Source organism: Macadamia integrifolia, chromosome 5 (genome assembly GCF_013358625.1).
Source record: "Macadamia integrifolia cultivar HAES 741 chromosome 5, SCU_Mint_v3, whole genome shotgun sequence".
Taxonomy (NCBI): Eukaryota; Viridiplantae; Streptophyta; class Magnoliopsida; order Proteales; family Proteaceae; genus Macadamia; species Macadamia integrifolia.
The window spans coordinates 3,710,767-3,734,040 of NC_056561.1; the positions used below are offsets into that span (position 1 = coordinate 3,710,767).

Consider the following 23,274-nt stretch of genomic DNA (forward strand, 5'->3'; position numbering starts at 1 on the left):
AAAAAAAAAAAAAAATCACATATCCATCATATGAAAACACTGGAAATGAAGTGTAGAAACTCAACTAATGCAGTTGACGGCTCAAAGTTGACATAAAGGACGAAGTGACAATTACAGTTCTAGCGCACAAAAGCAAAATTTATTCTTATTGCAGATCATTTATATGCATTCCAATTTTTGAATCCATAAGGTCTGTTTGATTGACCACAACTAGAAGCTAGCAACTGATTGTATAAGTGACATATTTAAAAATATTCTATGTTCTATTGTACATGTGTGTGTGTATAGCAAAATATGCATAAGGGGCGATAAAGTAAGATAGATTAACTAATTTACTCATGCATGCTTATTTACTTATTAATTAAGTTTTTTTTGTGCATGGAGTCCAAAATGCATCATTTACCATTTCTATTTTGGATCAGTAAAAAAAAGGAATTTTATCAGGTGAAAGAAAAAAGAGAAGCCAAGATGCAAAGGCTCACATCAGGCAAAGCAAGGCCACCTTAAAACACAAAGTTATAAGAGTTGGTGATGCAGATAAGTCACTTAATGTGCTTATTTTATTGAAAATAAGTATTGGATTGTGTTATGTATGTGTTAGGCTTTTGATCCTATGGGTTTTCTTTGTAATGGGTCACTTTAATAGGCCTAAAAAATGGGTAGAAAGTAGAAAAATGATATTTAATTCATTAGTTTAGTTAGAGTCCTATTTTGAGTATACTTTCTTTGTTATTCCAATTTTCTAGTTAGTTTAGGTTTCCCAATTAATTAAGGATTGGGTTAGGCCTTTCATTTTTAGTGTTTGAGTCAGTTTTGAGTCTTCTATATAAGTTTGTAAGGGGCTACAGCATGGAACACGAATTTATTAATGAAATTGCAGCTTTGTGCACCCAAAATTTTGAGAAAGAATTCTTCAGCAACTAAAATAGCTGCGGGTGACAGGCCCAAGCTGAGATAGCCAACCCACGATCCCATTCACATCCATCCCGTCTCAATCCTTCTTCTTTTATTATTTATTCTTTCATCATCTTCTTCATCCAACAACAAGTAAGTATTGTTCTTCAAGTTTTCATTGAATATCTTCAAGTCTTCTAGAAGTTTGGATGTCACACGTTTTTTTCAGATTAAGCAATTCAGCCATCCGACTTGTGACCAGGCATTCAAGAACCCTAACTTGGAGATCGATTCAAACTTGGGCCCTTTCTGATGGCTTGATCTTGAGATATTTGCAAAATACCGATCCTGCTGGTCCCTTCTCAAGATCTAGAAAAAGTTACTGTTTTGTGTTCAAATAGTTACTATTTTGCTTCCGTTTGTTGATTCAAGTTAACTCCTTAAAATTTAATAAAGATCCTACCTGGGATTTGATCACTTGTGATTCAATCTTACATTAGTTGTTCTAGATGTACACATTTGCATCTTTTCTCCAATTTTCTTGGTTATCTCATCAAATTGTAGTTATATAGAAAATGGAAAATCCCTTTTATAATGGACCATGCACCCTAGCTGGAGACCAACTATGTTCTGCCCAGTCTCTCAGATGTCCTGTCGTTGAAATGCGATGTTAGACCTTGGTAATATCCAGATTATATTAAAACTACCTTTTTCTTTAACTAAAGAAGCACAAACATAAAGTTATTTATAATCAAAGCAAAAGGAGAAAAAAATTACACTCCACATGTACCACATGTGAGCTGGAGGGGGAAATACGAACCTTACATCGCACATCAATTTGAGTGTCCTTATCCAGATCAATTTTTGTGGGTTTACCTGACATCAACTTATGTCCTATTGTTCCAGCCACACAATACCTGGGAAAAAGTAAAGCAACAATGAAGACTGATCTGAAAATGGTAATCAGCTCAGCATAAAAGTTTCCTCCTCTTGTTTTTCCCCTTTCCCAGTCAGGGATCTATGGTGTCAATTCGACCTTTTCAGCGAAAGGACAAAAATGGAAAATAATTTCATAAAGAAACTTTCAATGTCACATTTTGGTACTGAAAACATAGCATTTTGAAAAGCAAGAAAAATAAAGAGAGTACCCAGGCAGTGCAACAAGATTCATCTCAGAGGGAGCCCACTGCTTGAAAACCTCAAGTGAAAAACCACCACTGATCATCCCAGGTGTAGCAAAGAGAACACATGGTCCAGGGGCATTGATTAAAGAGCGGTCAAAACTGCAAACTACAACACCCAATCAAAGTTATCAACTAAAGTTTTATTTCCAATACAGCAATATCAGCAATACGAACAAAGACAATCTTAACATCTTATAAGGTTTGAAATTTGCATGGATGGAAAAGGTTGTCTGTCGTAGCATCAAACGTCTTTAAAGAGAATCATCTGTAACATTTCATATAGAGTTGATTGGAGACAGAAGATCCATGTAGCTATAAGGCTGAGTTGAGTTTACTTCATGACCCAATGGTTTATATACCACTTTGGTTAATGGTCCAATTGCAGAAGATTCTTCAAACACATAATATTTCAAGCAGTTTACTAGATTAGCCAATTCAAAGTACTAAAACATCCTAATTTTGAGCCCAAATGTCAACAATGGATTCAGATTGACCCTCCCAACTATTAATTATGTCTTTATGAATGACATGAATGTTTTTTCTCTACAGGTACCAGAAATTAATCTAATTAAATCTTTGCATAATACATGCCATTGTATACCGGCACACAATAGTAAATTAGTAACTTTTAAATCACATTTACAACACTAGTGGGCCGTGTATTATTCTAAATAACAGAACTTTTTGTTGATATAGCAAGTAGATAAAAATTGCACTGATTGCTTCTGTACACCTCAACCCCTAAAAAGAATAAATTAGCAGTGATAACGCATGACATTAAGGAAAAAAACAAATACATTGACTGCAATTAATAAATTGGTAAGGGTGCTTCTGAACACCTCACCCCATGGAAATGATAAATTTGGAGAGATGATGCATGACATTTAGATAAAGAAAAGGGAAAAATAAAGTGAAATATAGGGTTTATGGTGAAATTAATGTTTGAATTTTAAGGAGATTATGAGTTGATATGGATTAGCATTTTCTAAGGTAGGAAGATGGAACTATGGGCTGGAATAGATCCTGCAATACGACAGATAATAGAAAGCAGGAAAAATCAACCCACACAGTAACCTATATTAGGGATTTGAAGAAGATCCCTGTGAAGCCACCAGAGTTTTGTGGAAATCCAACCTCGTACCATGAATCCACATGACTGGAGAAATTGGAGTATAACCAAGCTCAATGCTTCAATCCAATGAGTGAATAATAGCAAAGAAGAGATACCTAGGAATACTCTAGGTTTTGAGGAAATTCAACATCACGCTGTGGACACTTGTGGTAAAAGCAATTTGGAGTGGAACTTTCCAGAAAATTTATATGCAATATGTAGAATAGTAGGGGGTCACAGCCACATGTATATAGATGTAGAAACCCAAAACCAGCACAAAAAATAGTTTTTAATTCCAAAATCCCTCTCTAGAACGAAGAAACCAACTAAACTAGAAAACCCTCCTAGACCAGTCAGATAGCCTGTTAAGGTTTACTGAAAACCCCATGAATACTTGTAACAGTTGTAAGTCCGAAAATTACCAATCCTCACACATAATTACAGCTTTGCAGCTGCAGAACACAAGACTTCGACTGGAAAAATCTCCTAACCTACCCAATCTATAACTAAACTATGTTAACTGCTTATTAAACCCTATGCAATGACGATTCCACAAGTACAACACTTAATTCTGGGTGCTAGTCTGCTACACGTTATGCCTAACAGGAGAATTCAACTCTTCTTTTTTACTTTCTTAGACTTGGAATCCTGTCACTAAAACTAGGAGAGAGCCATACATGGAATACCTGAAACCACGTACGATTTGCTTTCTGTTTTTGTTAATTTATGCTATCAATAGAAATCGGAAATTAATCCCCAGAATTTTCTGAATCTCAGCAGGTGGACCTTGGTGCAATGGTTAGGTTGCTCCATTGTGACCAAGTGGTAACAGGTTCGAGTCAAGAAATAACCTCTAAGCAAAGCGGGGGTAAGGCTGCGTACAATATGACCCTCCCCAAACCCTGCAGTGGCGGGACCTCATGCACTGGGTACGCCCTTTTTTAACATTCTGAATCTCCGAATTCATGGTGCTCAACCTACAATGCATGGCAACACTAATGTCAGAGAACATTAGATGTTAGCACAAGATGCAGACCACACAGCCTCGACGCAAATGTTTACAAATCTGTGGGTCATGGTCCCTACTAGAACAATAAACATAATCAATTTGAAGAAAAAAGAAAAAGAGAACTGGTTCACCATGAACAAACTAGTATCTCACCATCAAGCCACTTGGAAGAGAACCATTCTCTTAGCCATAAGGCCCATAACCAAGAGAAACCGTTCCATCCAAAATATGTAATTTTATAAATTTACAATGCTTTGCATAGATAACAGACCTATAGCTCCCTACATGAATTTGACTTTTTTACTCTAAAAGGAATTTCTAATTGTAAATTTAAATTCGCTACTTCTTTTAAGTGATTAACGCCTTCCCTAAATAAATAAAAACACTAATATAAGAAAAATATTCTACATAAAACATCTAATCTAATTAACTTCCTAAAATAGGAATCTGTCAGATTGACACCCAATCATTGACTTGGTCATAAATTCCCAAATACAGCTAGGAATCGCAATTTGTTGGTCTCCTTGGAAAGGTAACTGATGAAGCTTCTAGACAGCACCAAAATCACGCTAAACAGAAGCATTTTGGCCTTCTGTATACCATAGTTGTCACAGCATGTAGGTGACCCAAGGCGTTGGAGGGGGTTTGGAAGCAAGGTGACACCAATAAGTGACCACGGCATCCAAGGTGGGCATTTGGGCCGCCAAGGCGTCGCCTTGACAACTGTGACTACATACTATTGCCGATGTGAAGTGAAAGAAATAGCACAATTTACTGTAATACAATGCTCCTAAACCCAAAATCAATCCCATCCTCAGTAAAGCAAATCTAGGACACTTGGTTGGGTCATTGAGATGCTCCAAGATTAGACACACTCCTTAATGACAATGTACAACAAAATATTTGACAAACAAATGTTCGTTACTTACTAATTAGAATTTGAAAAGCCACACTATCAGTGTGTTCAATCTCTTTGTTTTCACTGTTATCAACCAATTTGTTTGCATCTTTGATGATGAATAAAAATAAATAAATACCCAAAGGTTGTTACATTTATGTATTTGAACTTAAATAACACAAATTCTCTTAACGATTATCCATTAAAAACCTGGGTCTCCGGTCATAGGATGCAAGAATTTTCATGAAGCCATGCTTCAGAAATTGTAATTACAATTCCCAAAAATGACTTTTCAAATGCTGGTCACATATGAAACAACTGATGCTGTCTCTAATAGAGCAGAAAGATAATAGGAATACCATGTTTGAAGTCAAAAGCATTGCGTGTTGCATATGTATCTTTGATTTTTTGGCTGGTCCATCCGATAAGCATCTTGTAATACATATTAGCCTGAATAGTTAGACCTGAAGATGCCATGGGACATATATAAGAGTTCAGTGACAGATTATCAGCGAAGTGCATGTAGAAGATTCAGTTTCGGCAATATGATAAGTAAAAATATGTTGCAGCAAAAGGACTTCACACATGGAAGTTTATTCCAGAAATTTCTGCATTTAAAGAATATATTGGTGCAACCCCAGGTTCGAAAACTCCGTTTGGATCACCATGGGCCAACCCAAAGAAATATAGCCTCTAGTTATTTTCTTATTTGTTGCAGTAATATTTGCAATATTGTGGGAACTATTATGTCTCATATGTAACTTCTTCTCCCTTATGCAGTATTTTTTATGGATTTACCATACATTAAAATCATATGATGTACTGAAGAGGTTGCAAAATATCATCTTAACTTGTTTTTATAAAATACAATTATTACTATTGTTGGTGAAAAGTACACAATTATTCTTTTATCCCCCCCCCCCAACAAGTAATTGAGAATTTGATTTCGTTACAATGCTTCTATCTTCTTGAATAAAGTAAAACCATAAAGAAAGGGTTCACAAGTAAACATTTCTACACATGGTAGTATGTATAAAAGTTCCACATGTGAAAGCCATAGGTGAAGGAATAGGCAAACATACATGAAACAATTATATGAAATAATCACAACTCTAAGAAATAAGCATTTTCGATAAATATAATGTATTAAGGGATAGAGTGAGGAATAACCAGGTTTGAGCTGATTTGGGAGTTGCCCCGATTCAGAACAAGCTCCGAGATTGTTTTCTCTATTTTTGCTTTAATCACTTTTGTAATAGTTTTTTTTTATGTCAATTAATGCAAGCACTTTTTTATTTTTATTCAGCCTTTTTATGTTTACGATTTATGCAATTGGGTTGTAATATTTTTTAAGTTATAGTTCTAGGCTTAGATCTAGGTGACAAGATCACGAGCCGTGGAGCAAGTTTTTTTTCAAGTTCAAGCATTGATTCAAGTAAGTAGGCACCAATTTTAAGTGGGATATCCCGGAGGTGATTGCATTTCTTTGTCTATTTTAATTTTATTTTCCCTTTCCCTTTGTTTTATTTTATAGTACGCTCTCGCAGATCCATGGCTAGTGTATGTGTTGGCTTTGCCCCTCCTAGCCATAGAACCATCAATTTATTGTTTTTATTTTAATTGTCTCCCTTTCCCTAAAGCCAAGTAGAGTAACCCTTGTAAGAGTGACTCTCTGGTCAAGTAGGGAAGAAACATTGTAAGAAATCTAGCATGTAGCAGTTTAAAGCTTGGTTTAAATATCATCTCAACTACTCAATCCAATTAGAAAATTATAGAAGAGAAGTAAATAGCATACCTGCTGAGAAGTAAATAGGAATCTTTAGATTCATTCGCTCCCAGTAATCATCCAATAGTATACAAAGCTCCTAATTCACAAAGGACAAGATTCTCAAAATTACATTGTCCAAAGATTCTTTTGTAACAAGAGGATAACTAACTTCAAGATAAAGACGTCAATAGTATAAAAAATTAAGCCTTTTATATAATCAAATAAGATCTGTAAAGACAGTAGTACTACTATTGTTGTGGTATTTTTTGTAATATTCTTGCATATTAGGGTCTTATATGTGTTATGTTAGTTATTAGGGTCTTTTAGAAATTGCATCTTCTGTTTTCCCTTTAAATAGGTAGCAATAAGGGTTATTAGGGTTACGAAGAATTCTTTTTAAATAGAGAGCTAAGAGGTAGAGAGCTTGTAACCCTTTTTCTCCATTGCTAGTGAAGACTGCCCTCATCTCTCAGTGGATGTAGGCACCATGCCGAACCACATATATCCATGCGTTTTGGTTTTGGTTTCCTCCCCCCCCTCGTGAATAGGTTTTCATTTCTACAGTTTTGACTGCTTGTTATTTGATTAACCGAATGCCATCATTTGTTCTTCGAACTCAGTCTCTGTCTCCTTAAGTTGTCAAATGTGAAAACTAGAAAAGCATTTTTCCTATCTGGCTGATACAAAGGCCAGTGAAGATTAATAGCCAATGGTATAAGAATATGTACAGAGTTTAAAACATCTTAAAATAGTCAACACCATAAGTTTGAGTGTAGCTCTTGGCCACCAAGCAGCCTTTAAGTCTTTCAACAGATCCATCAAGGTGATTATGGTATACACCCAACTACACTTAACAAACTCCTTATAGGAGGTAACTCAACTAGAGTCCATTTTTAATGACTTAACTGAGCATCCATTTCCACATCCCTGGCTGATTTCCACCCAGGATGAGATAACGCCTCTTGATAAGATTTATGTATAGAGTGGGCAGCTAAGGATAAAGCAAAGCCATGAATGGGAGACGAAATATGTGAGATAGAAACATACTGCTCAATAGGATAAGTGACCAAAGAATGCTGAGTGCATGAAGGAGTACTTTTGTGGAGTGAAATTGGTAAGTTAGTAGTGATAGATGACAAAATAGGACCTGCAAATAAGGTATAGACTGTGTGTCGGGCGGCAGAGGAGCAGTAGTATCTGGAGTAGGCATCTTAGGATGACATTGATAGACTATCAATGGTTGTGAAGAAGATGGAGAATTTGTAAGAGGAAGCACCACATGGATTGGTGGAGAACGAACACGATCAGTTTCCAAGACACAACTTTCAACAAAGAAATAAGGAGTACCTTCAAAAAGGTAGGATCAACACTGAAACTGTTTCTGGGTTTTAGGATCTTATCACTTATAGCCTTTTTTAGTACAAGTGTAACCAAAATATGGAGCAACCTACTGGGTATGTTACTCAAGTGGGGATGAAAACAAATGTGCAGGATTTACAAGGCTATATGGTTTGAAACAATCTCCATGGGCTTGGGTTTAAAACGTTTATCAACGTTGTACGTGGTTGTGATTTTGCATAGTGCTACTCTGATCACTCCACGTTTGTTCATTGTCAAGAATCCAGGGTGATTGTTTTGCTTGTTTACATTGACAATAATATAATTTCTGACGATGATTTGTCCGGGATTGAAAATGTTGAAGTTTATTTGCAACAATATTTTCATATGAAACGAAGTAAAAAGGGTATTAGACTTTCTCAGAGGAAGTATGCTCTTGATTTACTATCTGAGACTAGTGTGTTAGCCTCTAAACCTAATGATACTCCCATGAATCCTCATTAGAAGCTTACGACCTGTGATGGCAAGTGGTTTGCAAATAAGTATCAATATCGTCAGCTGGTAGGTAAACTTATTTATCTCACCGTGACTATAATAGGCATATTTTTTACACTAGGTGTTACAAGCCAGATCATGAAAGTCATTGGGAGGTTGCATGTCATGTCGCTATCTTAAGGATGCTCCAAGGAAAGGTCTCCTTATAAACCTCCTGGACATGTTGATCTTGTTGGCTATTCAGATTTGATTTGGCTGGTGCTGAAGGTGATAAGAGGTCTAACACTGGTTATTGTACATTTCTTGGTTGTAAAATCGTCATTTGGAAGAGAAAGAAACGAACTACAATGGCGAGGTCTAGTGCTAAAGCTAAGTATAGAGCTATGACTTACATTGCAATTGAGTTGATGTGGTTGAAATATTTTCTTCAATAGCTCAGTTTTCCGACTAACAAGCCTATTGACATGTATTGTGATAATCAGGTTTCTAGCTACAATTCTAGTCATCCAGTTTTTCATTAAAGGAATAAGCATATAGAAATTGATTGTTATTTTATTTGTGATGTTGTGATGAGGAAATTGACTCTGTTTGTTAGCTTGGATCAACAATTTGGTGATCTCCCAGGGCATTATTTAAAAATGTGTTTCTTTTAAGGATGTTCCATGCTGGCATGGATGATGTTAATGCTCCAACTTGAAAGGGAGTGTTAGGGCATTAGTACTAGCACTGCATGAGTATTCTTGTAGTATTCTTGCTTATTAAGGTCTTATATGTGTTATGTTAGTTATGGGGGCATACTTGTAATTCTTATTTTGTTTTGATTATATAATACAAACTAGCACTACTGATTGGACGTAACCTACTCTCTCCAATCGGTAGCACTAATTTTTCTCTCTATTCCCTTCTCTTTTTCTCTCTTGGTTCTCTGTTCTCCCTTTCTTCTTCTAGTAGTTAATGATGGTTGTTCTACGTCCAAAACTGTCACAAAAACCAAAGCTAGGATTCATATATTTAGTATATTATTATAAATTTTTTTATCATGGTAAGTATCCAAACTGTTTGAGTCTAAGCTTGAGAAGACACACATGCCCGGATCAGTTTGAAGTCTCACTCTACACATGGAACTGAGTATGGTTTTGAAGGTCCACAAAATCCAAAACATTGCCAACACAGGATATAATCACCCTCCCCCAACCCAACAAAAATATGAAACATTAAAAGTTACAAGAAAGTGCTGGCAAAGGTGTTGCAAATATCAAAATGTAAAAACCAATCCCATGAAAATATTTATATTCCAATGTCATAAAATTTCTTGCCATGTGAAACTATTTAAGTTCCCATCTCATAAAATTTATTGCCATGTTTCTAGTAATGGCAAGAAATTTCAATTTAAAAACCAAACATGAAATCAGAGACTGACAACATAAAGCATCTAACAAACTGAGAAGTTAATAGCAGTTTAATGGTACTATACCTGCGCTCTTCCCAAAGCAAATGTTGGAATCAAAACTTTTCCTCCACCAGATATACATTTATGAACCTGCAAACCACTCTCTATCAATAGACATTTTTTAAATAAAAGGATTCACGAGAGGGTAGGTATGATACTATAATATATAAGGGGAAAAAATTGTTAACTTAATCCAAGTAAAAATTATCAACAGAGAAAACAAGGGTTGTATCCCTGCCAAGTGCTCAAAAATCAGTGTTGGTCATTGACATATATGAGAAAGACTGCATGAAAATCTGAGAAACATCCAAAAATGCTCAGGAAAAATTTTATACAAAATACTCCGCCAAATAAAAGTATAGTGATCTATTAGTAGGGTGCCACCTTGAAGAAGAGTGCACAAGTCGGATACTGAATATATGCATGTGGAGGGAGGCTTTGAGTGGTTGAGATGAATTTTATCAGAAGAGATTCTCAGTTGAGCAATCTGTTTTGACCACTATAAAGGAAGGCAAGAAATTTGGGTCAATTATATAGGAGGTGAGGAACATTAGAATTATTTCTTCACAGGTGCCAACATTGATGACCAGTCTGGGTAGAAGGTGCTGTTGTCATTGATGACTAGACTAGAGGAAGTGCGATCCAATATCAAAAAACTGATGCGGGAAGGGGAGAGTATTGTTTTCCAGTGTGGAGAGATTTATAAATGCTCGATCTCTTCTTCTTTTGGATGTTTTCTCTTTGCACCTTTGTTTTATATGTACAGTTTAGGAGGTGAGTGAGATATTAAGGGAAGGGCTGTGGGTTGTCTTGGTGTTGCAGTTGGAATGAGGGATGTTGGTTCTCATAGGATGGTGCTGGTTCTTTGGTTATTTGGATTTTGGAGTATCCCCACTCTTTCCTGTTGCCTTTCTAAGGAGCTGTAGGCTGTAGCCCTTGTTCTTCTGTCCTTTCTTTCTCTTATTGAATTCTATCTCTGCTTTGCCAATTTCAACAGGGAAGGAAAAAAAGACAAACACAAAACAGAAAACAGTCAAATGCAGATCACTTTAAACAATTAATTCTTCCCTACTTCCAAAATCTTCCCTACGCCTGTACTGAAAAAAATAGCAAATTTAAGCATTTCTGAGTGTATGTAAAGGGAAAAATGTATGAAAAGCTAATGTCTGATGCAAAAGTTAGTCGATACAGAAAAGACAAATTAAATAACCCTGTATTTCTAATCCATCAAGCATCACCTATCCTGTGAGCTTGCAAGGTTCACATCCAAGAAGGAATCCAATTTAAAGAATAAGTTCCTCAATGAGGCTTTTTGGTGAACTGAATTAATCAGCAACTTTTACTGAAAGGGCTAATTCCCTCAAGTGCCAATTAAAATTTTGGCCATACAAGCCACAAAAAACTGCCAATTTTCTGTAGACAGCATGGACATGAGGTTTGAAGTATTGGTATCGTGTATCATATTGATTGTTGATGTACTATGTCTTGTATTCCGTCACAGTTTAATCCAAGGAGTACTGGTGCAGGCACCTCGACTGGCAGGACAACGGTCCCCAGCATAGTGGGGGTGTAGGGGGGCGCAGCCCCCAGCTCGAATTTTTTATTTTAGGGCAATTTTGGACTTTCCGGATTAGGGTATTTCGCTATATATTTTTAGCGAGGATTTCTTTCTCTGTAATGCAAGCAATACTGACTACTGAGAGGTGTGAGGACGAGTGTTGTAACCCTATTCTCCATTGATAGTAAAGCAGGATCTCATCTCACCCAGGACACAGGCAATCTTGCCGAACCTCGTAAATTTATGCGCATTGCTTGTTCTTGTTTTTCCATTATCTTCTACATCGTTTTAGGGTTGCGTTTTTACAATTGCTATCCACCAACACTGATACGATATGGCAGATACAATACGATACGATATGGGTCGCTACTTTAAACCCTGCTCGGACGAACCAATGTCACATGATAACACAACTTTTATACAAAAGTAATGCAAAGCAACAAACATAAATCCATGGCCTGCCATTGCCTGCCATTTTCATTACCTTTGTACTATTAAATCTTGAATAAATAACCAAATCTAATTCTTATGGAATGGAATTCAAATACAATATGGTTTAAATATATTTCCAGGATTTCTCCATAAAGTTTTTCACTTACAGCCTTGAGAAACTCCCTCTCACGGCCATATTTCGAATCACGTACCGTTGTTGCATATGTGGATCTGTTGAAAAGATACCTTTTCAGGATGGAATAGTAAATAACAAAGCATTATCCCCACTATTTGCTCCTTCATTTAATTATCATGACTTTTTTGCAGGACACAACAATGCCTTGACTAGCACAGACACAACTTCAGTGGAAATTTTAGGATAAATATGTGTTCCTCTTACTCTGTTATAAGTAGGTCAAGTTGTAGTCGATCAATTTGAGCTGCTCCAAGATGTCTATCAGGTGTCATATTATAATCCCCCGTGTAGACAATCGCACTGTCTCCAACTTTTGCATAAAACATTGCTGCACCAAGAACCTTAGAAAAATAACAATTTATATGTGTACAAAAACCCCCACAATTGAATGCACAGAACACCTGATCTAGTAACCGAAGAAAATAGCAATCGCATCTAAAAGAATTATATATAAGATATAAAAATTGTGTGACATTATAATGGAACCATATAAGTTTTTTATATAAGATATCTAAAAGAATAGAGAATATTGCAGTGCTTCTAAATAAATGAAAATTTAACTGATTCTAAATGACAGTTTATATTAAAACAATACAGGTGTGAACAGTGATCTTTGACTAATAAACTTTCCACTTTAAGTTTGCAGGTTGAATTTGTTGCTTACTTTTAGGGTCTCAAGTGCCAAGGCCCTGCTTTTTTGCTTAAATCAACCAATGACCGAAGCCTTATCCAAGCATGGTTCTATCACTCACGTATCATAATGAAATGTTATCCAAACATGGTTCTATCACTCACATGATGAAATGTTAAAAATTGCAATCTACTTAAGTAATACAAGGGTGTAAATGTCACGTGCATTTAGCAACATGTAGAGGTACTGGAGCTCCAAAGTAGCTAAAAAGCAACTACAGATTTGAGACCCGAACTTTCCAAATCCTTCAGTCATAACACCACAGGTCATAAGGTTATCTTAGATATTTTAGTATCACTTTTCAGAATTTAAATAATGGAATCAAGTTCTGCAGATATCAACGTGGGTTCTCCAAACCTATGAAGGGAAAATGGGCGAAACTTTCTTATTGGGGTTTTTGGACCTCTCTCTCACGGTTAATGTATGTGATGTGTTAGTCAGTCGCCAGGCTATTTGGTACTTGAACAATAGTGCTCGGGCAATTAGTATGCTTTTGAATAGGATACATCATTTTTAACGTTCAAGAAATTTCTGGAATGTTTTAGAGTATAACTGACATGTGCCTGGAAAAAATCTACAGGGGAGAGTGGTGTTGGACCTCATGCATTTTGCCATAGGCTCAAGTGGGTGAAAAAACTTTGAGGGAGCTACAAGCCTACAACTTCTGCATCAAAGGTAGAAAGAAATGTGTATGCCTGGAAAAAATCTACAGGTGAGAGTGGTGTTGGACCTCACGCATTTTGCCATAGGCTCAAGTGGGTGAAAAAACTTTGAGGGAGCTACAAGCCTACAACTTCTGCATCAAAGGAAGAAAGAAATGTGAAATGGGAGCTAACATGGTTGCTGTCTTTCCTAATTTTCATGGATTACAATGCAGTAGACTTCTTGTGGATGGGAATCAAATTTTTATTATGGACTGAGGTAGCTCGGTAGACATGGTGCAAAATGAATTACATAATTCATTTTGCCCTAGTTCAAGACTCCCTCTGAGGAAGTTGTGTTGCCACGTTTGAGGGTCCCCAAAACCTTTGACAGTAAGAAAGCTGAGTAGAGTGTGAAGTAGGTAATATCCTCTTCGTCTCCCTTCTTCATCTTTTCTTATCTTAAGGCTGTAATATTTTTGTTGGAAATTACTTCTGCACATCCCAACTACGATTCTCAAATACTAAAATCATACTCCCCAAACCTAGTCACTTAGCGGTAAATCCCAATATGTTTTAACCAATACATATCATATTCACCATCAAATCCATCCAAACATCGATTGACAAGCATGCCTTCATTCACTAAACCCACCCATCAAACCCTAGTCATTTCCTTCATCTTCCAGGAAATCTAATTTCTATTTGCTGGTTTTTTCAGTCCAGAAAATACACCACCATTTCCTTAGTTAAAAGAAAGAAAACCTTCACTTTACCTCGGTTTCAAAAACTAATCTGGACCCTAGATGTCCAAAATCATAAGTTGCAAAAAAATAATATTTGGTCAGGCTCCCCCCAACCTGTTGCCTTTTTTTAAATGGGATGGAAGACTCCGAACACCTCTTTTTCAGTTGCCCTTTCTCTTCTACCATCTGGAAGAGAGTCCTCAATAGTTGCTGGCCCCACAAGAGACACATCCTTCCCCTTCAGAGAGAGTGATTATGGGTTGATATGACATTTGCAGGGATCTCCATCTACTGCTGGAAAGCTCACCTTTTGTACCACCATCAACCACATTTAGATGGAACGCAATCTTCGAAGATGGGCTTCCAACTCTAGATCATTTGATAAGATTTGGAACGCCATCTACTTTGATATTAGTTTTAACCTTAGCATGCTTCCCCCCCCCCCCAACACCCTGAGGAACAGGCTTATTGTTATGTCCTGGGGTCTTCCCCCCTCCATTTTGCAGCCTCCTGACCCCCTTAAGGGGGCCTTGCTGCCTTGTTTGAAACTTTTGTGGCTTTGTTTGCCCCTTAGAGCCCTGTATATTCTCCCCCCTCCCCCTTCCTTTTCGTAATGAATTATATATTCACACAAAAGAAGAAGAAAAAAAAGATTTGGTCAGAATGAATGATATAGAAGGGCAAAAGGAGGCGATATTCGTTGTGGTAACTTGTCACAACAGTTTTAATTGCAATCCGGTGGAAACCCTGAATCTGTAAAGAAATTTCAATGATTCAAATAATGGCTTTACTGGATTTCCAGATTGTCATAGCATATCATATGAAATGAGTCATGACACATGAAAGGGACCAGGTTACAGGTTGACCAGTCCATCATGCCAAGGAGTTTCTGACATGGGTTGCAGGTCCTTAGATTTTCGGGTTTTCAAAGCATTTCAAGATCAATCAAAAACATTGGAACACGAGACCAATGAAGAAAAAGACTAGAAGCTTGATAAATCCTGGTTCAGTTATCATCTCTTTTTGCAGCCTTCCTTTTTCATTACCCTCATGAGCTTCCAACATCATAGAAGTCCAGGTCTACAATAAGAACTTATCTCCACATATGGTCTAACAAGCCATTCTCTCAAAACTCATCTAATGCAACTGTTTGATAATAAAGATTGCCGGATTTGCTCAAAACTCATGTAATGCAACTGTTTGTTAAAAAAGAATGCCAGAATGTGCCTCCAGCAAACAAAAGTAACTGGGGTAGTTTCAGCACGATTAATGATGCACCAAAGGTTGACACAGTAATGGGAACTACAACGGCAGTAAAACATATGGAAAAGAAGTGTATCAAAGCGTATATAAGTGTGAATTTAGTCTACAAATAGTTCATAACACCAACAAAGCTATGAAGCCATAACAAGATCTATAAACTACGACAAGAAAGTGAACTCAGAAATTAAAAGATGGCTTCCAGGTTTCAGAAAGTACACCAAATTCAGAATGAAAGTTAAATGCAAAGCCATTATCTTTGTTAGCACAGTTAAATGATGAGTTCAAGGACCATACATGCCCTGCATAATATGCACGAATTTGGAGATCCTTATCAACTTGCACGGTCTGCTTCAAATCCACCGCTGTAACTGCAATATAGAGACCAAACACATAACGTATTATTAAGTTAAAGTTAAAATTGGATAAAATTCTCATAGACAGCGTGTCAATTGCTTTGGAATGCATAGACCCTATGATAAGAGGAGAGGGAGGGTGGCAGCTTAATGTTCATAGAAGTGACCATGTGATGTAGAGACTTTTGCACCAAATGAGGAGACTATAGAGTTTCCAGAAAAATGAAGAAGTTTGGGTATGTGGGAACCATCTTTACAATGTGGCTGTCCATTTTGATAATGGGGGCCATGGTCATTTGTTCCACAATACGAGGGGATTTAGACAGGGATATCCAATGTCTCCCTTATTATCTATTCTGGAAACAGAGATTTTAAGTAAAATCCTGATTAGACCAGAGCATTTAGGGCTATCAAGGTTGGGACATGAAGGAAGGATCAATCTGTGTATTGCATTTACAGTATGAAAATGACACTGTCATCTTTGTGTAAATTTCAGGGCTGAAGTCTCTAACAGATCAGGAATGTGACAGGTGCACCTAGATTGTTTGAGCTGATTTTTGTTCCGAAATAATCCAAGAAAAAGCCAGTTATTTGGAGTAGGAATGGTGGATGATGATCTAATTAGAAACTTTTGTGCTGTGTTTGGGTGTCAGAAATATGTGCTCCCTATTCTTTATTTGGGTTTCCCTTTAGGTGCACCAGCTAGATCACCAGCCAATTGAGATCCTTTGTCAAGAGGCTAAGAGTTAAACTTGCTGGAAGGAAGAAAAGCCATCTGTCATTTGGAGGCTGGGTTACTCCTATAAGGTGTGCTTTCGCATCTGTTATGTACATTTTAATAATGCCAACTGGTTCTAAGGAGACTAAAAACTGCAAAGAAAATTTCTCTGGTGTGACGGCAAAGGGTCAAGAAAGATATTTCATTTAGTACATTGGGATAAGGCTCGCAACCCAAAGAAATTTGAAAGGTTGGATCTAAGAAAAGTGGGTATGATTAATCAAGCATCATTGGGGTATGAACAAGATGCTCTCTGGAGGGAGGTGACTAAACAAAAATATGGGGCAGTGAGGCTAAGTGAAAATCCAAAGAGGGTGGAGAATTATTTCGGGATAGGGGTTTGAAAGGTTGTTAGGAGAATACAAGAGAAGTTTACAAATAAGATGAGGTAGGGGTGGCAAATGGGGAAAGGACACGTATGAGGGAGGACAAGAAAGAATACAAATATGGGAGGAAGTGATGTCGACAAGCATTACAGCGAACACTATAGCTGTGGGCCTAAGAAGAACCAGGCCCGTGGTTCTTCAACTGGACCTTTGGTTCAGGCCAGACCAAGCCCACAGTCTGGGTGTTAACTGGGTCACTAAAAACCAGAATCGTGGAGAAGTCGTAACAAGTAGGTTGGAGTTGTGTCTTCGAGTTGTTGCCTTTGTGCTTAGCGGGACTGTCAAGAATTTGTTATCTCATTCCTCCTCTCATAAAAGTAGGTTGGGTGATGGATTGTCTTGGTGGTGAACGTAATGCATGTAGGACGCATTGGCTTGACCAATGTTTATGGTACATCGGGTAGACAGCCCGTACCTTATCATAGTCTATCGTTATAAGCCTATGGCTGATTTGTGATGGTGCGTCAGGTTGACAACCGGCACTTATTATAATTAGCCATAACCCGTTAATCTTTTTGCATGGATCCTCACACTAGTCCTTGCTTGGGATCTCCATGTAACCGACCCCATTAAGTTGGGATAAGGTTTTGGATGTTGTTGTTGTTGTAGTAAATACTACATAGATCTTATGGTATTTTTCCTTTTATATCAATTTACTTATTGTACAAGGAATCATAAACATGTATGGGCCTCCCTTACTTTCTTTATGTTTTCTTTCTTCCCTTGTTAGAGTTGCCTACAAGCATCTATATAACATAAAGGCCTCAGTGCCAACTCCCACAATTTGAATAGATAAATCAAGCTTGGTTTTGTGCCATTGTTTGCTGTGAGATTCAGTTGAGTGGTAAAATTCTCTTGAGGTTAGTGAGAGACTGACCTAGGCCATAGGTGAGCGGCCTTGGTCATATCCCCCTTTGTTCCTTCCATCTCCCCTCCTCTTGTTGGTTTCTATTTTCAATACTGCTACAAGTGCCTGGTCAGTGAAGCATCAATTCCTCCATACATCATTGTTGTTACTTCTGTTTAATGAGTTGAAGAAGTGTGTCCATCGATCCACTACCCCACTGAGATTGAAGGCTTCTGTCATACCTGCGGCACTGCCCTGTTAGAGTCCTACTGCAGCAAGCTACAGACCAATCTGGCCAACAGGGTTAGTTGATGTTTTGACTTTTGAGAGTATAATCTCTCATTGGAACTCTCCCTTGATACCCAGTCTCAGCCACATCCAGTTGCTGGATTTTCTGTGACTGTAAGTGGCTATTTTCCTCTCTAGTTTCTAAGCTATCCCTAATGAATGAGAGTTTCCCATTCATTTGCTTTTCGTTTCTTGGTATCAGAGCCACTATCGTGACTCCTAGGGCCCTGATCTTGTTGAGCCCTTCCTGTTTGGAATCTTGGTAGCCTCCAACTCCTCATAGTATCCATTTACTGGTAATAACTGCTTTAATTTCATCCCTAGACTGTTGTGCCACATCTAGCCATCAAACCTTGGTGATTTTCTGAAGTCATGTGTGACATATCAACCCCTTCCATCGACATGAATTGTGGCTCCATCTACGGCTTCCATAGGCTGGTACTGTAGGCATTGATATTTAGCTATTACTTGCTAATTCGGGTCTGGCCCATAACTTGTGATCCAACCATCAGTTAGCTATGATAATTCAAGGATCTCCTATCGTATCATAGACGCCAATCTGATTTCAGTTCGAGGGTATTCTACCCTAAGATTTGTGAGTTATTCTCAGTTAATAATTCTAAAACAGCAAGTTGCTATTTACTTTCATCTGTTGTAACTATCAATCCAACAGTTGGACTTCTTCCTTCTTCAGGAGGTAATGTACTATAGCTGTAAACTTACTGTTGACATGAATTTAGGTCCCATCTAAGCCCTATTACTGTGGTTAATAAGCATTTTTTTTATTGCTGTCACATAGTAGTTGATAGTCCTACTTGTGGTTCGGAAATTTGTTTGCTGTTGAGTGAGCATAACCACATTAGGAAGACTGATGTAGAGAGAGGAAAGTTCCATGGGACGTATCCATCTTATCTAATATGATTGAAAGGTGTTTCTGTAATGGCGGTTTTGTGAAATGAGGGAAGCATGTGGAGCAGAGTTTCAACTTTTTTGTTGATAGTTTGGGTGGTTTAGGTTGCAGGAGTTTATAAAACAGTCACAACCATTGGACAATCAGCAGGCAGGAGGAATGAAGACCTATGTGGTGCACATCTACTGGGGAACCTGTGGTTAAATTCTTATACCTTTATTTTAATACAAAAAAATGCAGATATTTTAAGAACATATGGGGAAAAGGCCTATTCCATATGGTTGAAGTGTTTGAATGGTTATTGGCAAATGAAAAATTGCACAGAGTGGATAACCTTAAAAACCAAGGTTTGCACTAGGCAAGCAAGTGTTATTGCCAATATGGATATGGATTTTTTTGCAGATTTGTTCTTGCAACAGTGGGTTAGTCCATCTCCTAAAGATGGTATTTTCTTAGGATGGCCTTCTAGGCTCAAAAGATCATCTGCAATAGAGCATGATACCATTTTATAGATGACAGGGATTGATGAGCAGAGAGGAACAGAAGAATACTTGAGAACAAAGGAGGAACTTGAAAGCACTATACGGGATTACTTCCTCTCATATTATTGCCTAGGCAAAGGCTCGGAAGGAGTTCAAGGAGATGCTTGATTTTCAATTGCATGTATTTTTCTATTTGTTTGTCATGTACTCAGCTGAAATACCTCACTGACCTAGAAATTTTTCTACCATACTTGATTTGTAACATATCTGTATATCTTTCCATTTTAAATTAATAAAGTTTCTTTCTTCTTCTATGATGTTACAAAAATAAATTTTACACATTTATTAGTAGTAAATATATATATATATATATATTTTGCAGCAATTCATCTGCAAATGCTAGTATAAATCAATCATCTAGCTCAAATGAATTGAAAAAAAAAACAACAACAACAACAACAACAACCACCTATTACCCAGACCAGCATCTAAAAACCATAATCAGCTTAGAGTTGTAATGTAAATATATTACTGCAGAAATGCTGGTAAGTGGCAACATAAAAGGGTGCATGAAGATGCAAAGATGCAAGGACAAGAACAAACCCCCAACCTCATATACAAGGGAGGGCATGCATGTAATTTCCTCTAACAGTCAAGCACACACAGAAAAAATAACAATCTATAACTCAGTAAGAAAATGGGCATTTTAGCTGGTCAAAGTATGATGCTCATCTGATAGCAAGCAAAAATATGGTCCAATGGTAATTGATCTCAATTTAAGGTAAATAAAAAACACAAAAACAAAAAATTTAAAAATTTAAAAAATTTAAAAAAAAAATTAAAAGAACAAAGAAAACAAAAACAAAAAGATGAAGTATATACCTTTCTTCATACAATCCATTATATGATTATAAGTGAACTGTTCTTCCTCGCCTCTACGGTCTACCATCACTTTCCTAAAATCCTCCAGCATCAAAGGAGCCAAAGCCTTTGTAGGATACTGTATTAAAAATAAGTTTAGACTGCACAACAGGTGCATTTTGTCTATTTTCTCACAAATTTGTAGTTCTGGTGAAGATCCAAGCACAAAACATGTAGGCATTACTAAAATATGAATGTGTGTCAAAGTTGGAGCCATTCAAACACAGCTAACATGAGGATGCAAAAATATACTAAAGTCTACATAAACCTCCAAGATAGTTTGAAATCAGTCCATTCAAATTACATAGTTACATTTGTTCCAATGCAGGAACATCTGAGATATATTTGTGGAAGAATAACTAAAGCTCTGTTAAATATGGAAGAATAACTAAAGCTCTGTTAAATATGGAAGAATAACAAAAGCTCTGTTAAATATCTTTCTTAACAAAGAGTTACCACATTAGTGTGCAAAACAAACCAGACAAACACTTTACTAGTTTCCTTCCTTTTAAAACTGTTTATGAATAAATATTTGTTGAAAACAAAATGAGAGACAAGGTAATGGAAACAAAAGAGAGAAGAGGACAATTGGAGAAATGGGAACAACTCAATATGCCCCTCAAATGTCCATGTAGCAAATGCCAGCCTAGGCAACCATTCCATGCAGTGAGGTGTGCCTCTCTGATAAATGAGTCAGGCTTCATTGTCCCTCTCCCCTCAAAATCATTCACTATATCATATAATCATTGTACCCTCAATCTCAGAAAACATGATCCCAGAAGTTGAGCCAGCCAAAGGACGAACCATAAGACTCTGATCTCTGCTAAAAAGAAGTCTTCATCAGTAGGGGTCCAAGAATTACCTTTCTGCAGTATGAGCTCCCCAATACCTGATAGAGCATGGATACCCTAGTGAACATCCATCAAAGGGGAATTTTGATGAAGTTCAAAGGAAAGGCCAAGCTCCTAATGATCTGCTGTGGAAGCAATGATTTGACCATCAGCCTTTGACTAAAAAAGAATCACACTGAAAGGACCTGAACTGACTGCCCCATTATTTACTCCAGTGATGAGTGGCAGAAACAATATCTACATAAACATGTGTTTTATCCGGATAAGTCATCTTTTCTAAACTTCCGGACCTCCGAAATACACAAAGTCCAGAAAATATCCTCCAAAACATGATTATCATTAACTTCTTTTTTTTTCTTTTTTTCTTTTTTCTTTTTTAATTACTAACGACGAGTATCCAGGCCTTCGGCCTGACTAGTCCCGCAGGCCCATTCTGACCCCACAACTGCATGGACCAAGTCAAACTAGGATTGAATGAGAACCATTCAACTTTTACCGAAAGCAGTGAAGAGCACTAAACACCCCCGTGTGAGTGGCCCAAAGTGTGCCTAGTGGGAGTCGACTTAGGACGTCCGAGTTTGTGACTCGTAGCAAGTTCGTTGCTCACCAGCTGCGCTACCCCCTTGGGTTCATGATTACCATTACTAACCATTACAAAGAAAACATTACAATCCCACTGTTTTTGGGATGTTTACAAATCATTCTCCCACCTAAGTTTTTGTCTCAAGTCCTCAAAAAAATGTGTGGTATTATTTAAGTGCATTGCTGCTTTGGCTATGCATAGGAAATTTAGAATTCTGGATACAGGACCTATTGTTGATGTTCTCTACTATATTAATTAATGAAGTTTTTTTTTTTCTCATTTATAAAAAATAAAAATAAAAGAAAATAAACATTACAATCCCCATGATCCACCACCATTTACAACATTACCACAACAAGTTTCATATACATAGAAAAACGAAAGAAGAAAAATAAACAAGCATTAAGAAAACTCACAGTCATGTAAATTGGGCCGCGGTAACCACAGACCTCAGTGAAGTAGGTAAGCGCTCCCACATGATCCAAATGACTGCGGAAGTATACTTAGAAAATTAATCTCAGTTACATTTAGAAGGAACCAAAAGAGAAGAAAGAAATAGCAGTTTCCGTTACAAGTGAGTGATAATGATGCAGGTCAGAGCCTTATCAAAATCTCCAGATTCAGAGATAAGCGAGAAATCAGGGTAGCGTCGGTGGTCTTGATACCCCATATGCATTCCACAATCGAACATAATCCTCTTCCCACCAATTGAAACTACGACACAGCTCTTACCTACTTCTTGGCCGGCTCCTGAGAATACAAAATAGCAAGGCATTTTCAGCAAACAAAAGAGAATAAAAAAATGATTGAGAAGATAACTCACCCAGAACGAGACATTCGATCGCCATGGCTTCTCTGCAAAACCCTAGTCGACAACGGTCGTTTTAGACTTTTATGGGTGCTTCGCGGGCTTTTATTTGATTCTCTTCTCTACCGTCGTTAAGCACATGGGATTCAGGAATTATTTCGGATGGAGAATTATTGGAAACAATTCCTTCGTTAATTTAAAATTTGGTAAAAAAAAAACCTGGGCAAAATAAAATTCAAGTTTAGATTTAGGAATTATTTGTTGGACAGGTGTTTCGTGCCCCCAGGAGGAGCCTGGGTGTGTTATAGGAGAAAAAATTTCCATAACAAAAAAAAAAAAAGAGGGGTAAGGTGGTCATTTCAGACTTCCTTACGCAGGGGAGTTCTCGGGCAA

General features: G+C 37.3%; 1 protein-coding gene across 5 annotated transcripts in view; it reads right to left on the bottom strand.

Annotated features, from left to right (window-relative positions):
• Positions 1-23,069, bottom strand: part of LOC122079282 (cleavage and polyadenylation specificity factor subunit 3-II) — a 25,286-nt gene extending 2,217 nt beyond the window's left edge. For 2 of the 5 annotated variants that reach the window (XR_006140394.1, XM_042645628.1), the window contains exons 1-12: positions 22,897-23,069; positions 22,646-22,823; positions 22,490-22,562; positions 20,601-20,718; positions 15,969-16,042; positions 12,538-12,674; positions 12,305-12,368; positions 10,172-10,237; positions 6,892-6,961; positions 5,456-5,560; positions 2,043-2,184; positions 1,715-1,811 (exon numbers count right to left, since the gene is read on the bottom strand). Coding sequence is in view for 4 of the 5 variants with exons in the window: in XM_042645628.1 (XP_042501562.1) it covers positions 1,715-1,811; positions 2,043-2,184; positions 5,456-5,560; positions 6,892-6,961; positions 10,172-10,237; positions 12,305-12,368; positions 12,538-12,674; positions 15,969-16,042; positions 20,601-20,718; positions 22,490-22,562; positions 22,646-22,823; positions 22,897-22,921 (1,149 nt within the window). In the remaining variant the exon portion in view is untranslated. Of the gene's footprint in view, positions 1-1,714; positions 1,812-2,042; positions 2,185-5,455; positions 5,561-6,891; positions 6,962-10,171; positions 10,238-12,304; positions 12,369-12,537; positions 12,675-15,968; positions 16,043-20,600; positions 21,728-22,489; positions 22,563-22,645; positions 22,824-22,896 lie in introns of those variants that run through there. The other 3 variants (XM_042645629.1, XM_042645630.1, XM_042645631.1) reach the window with 3 other exon arrangements.
• Between the last annotated feature and the right edge of the window lie 205 nt (positions 23,070-23,274).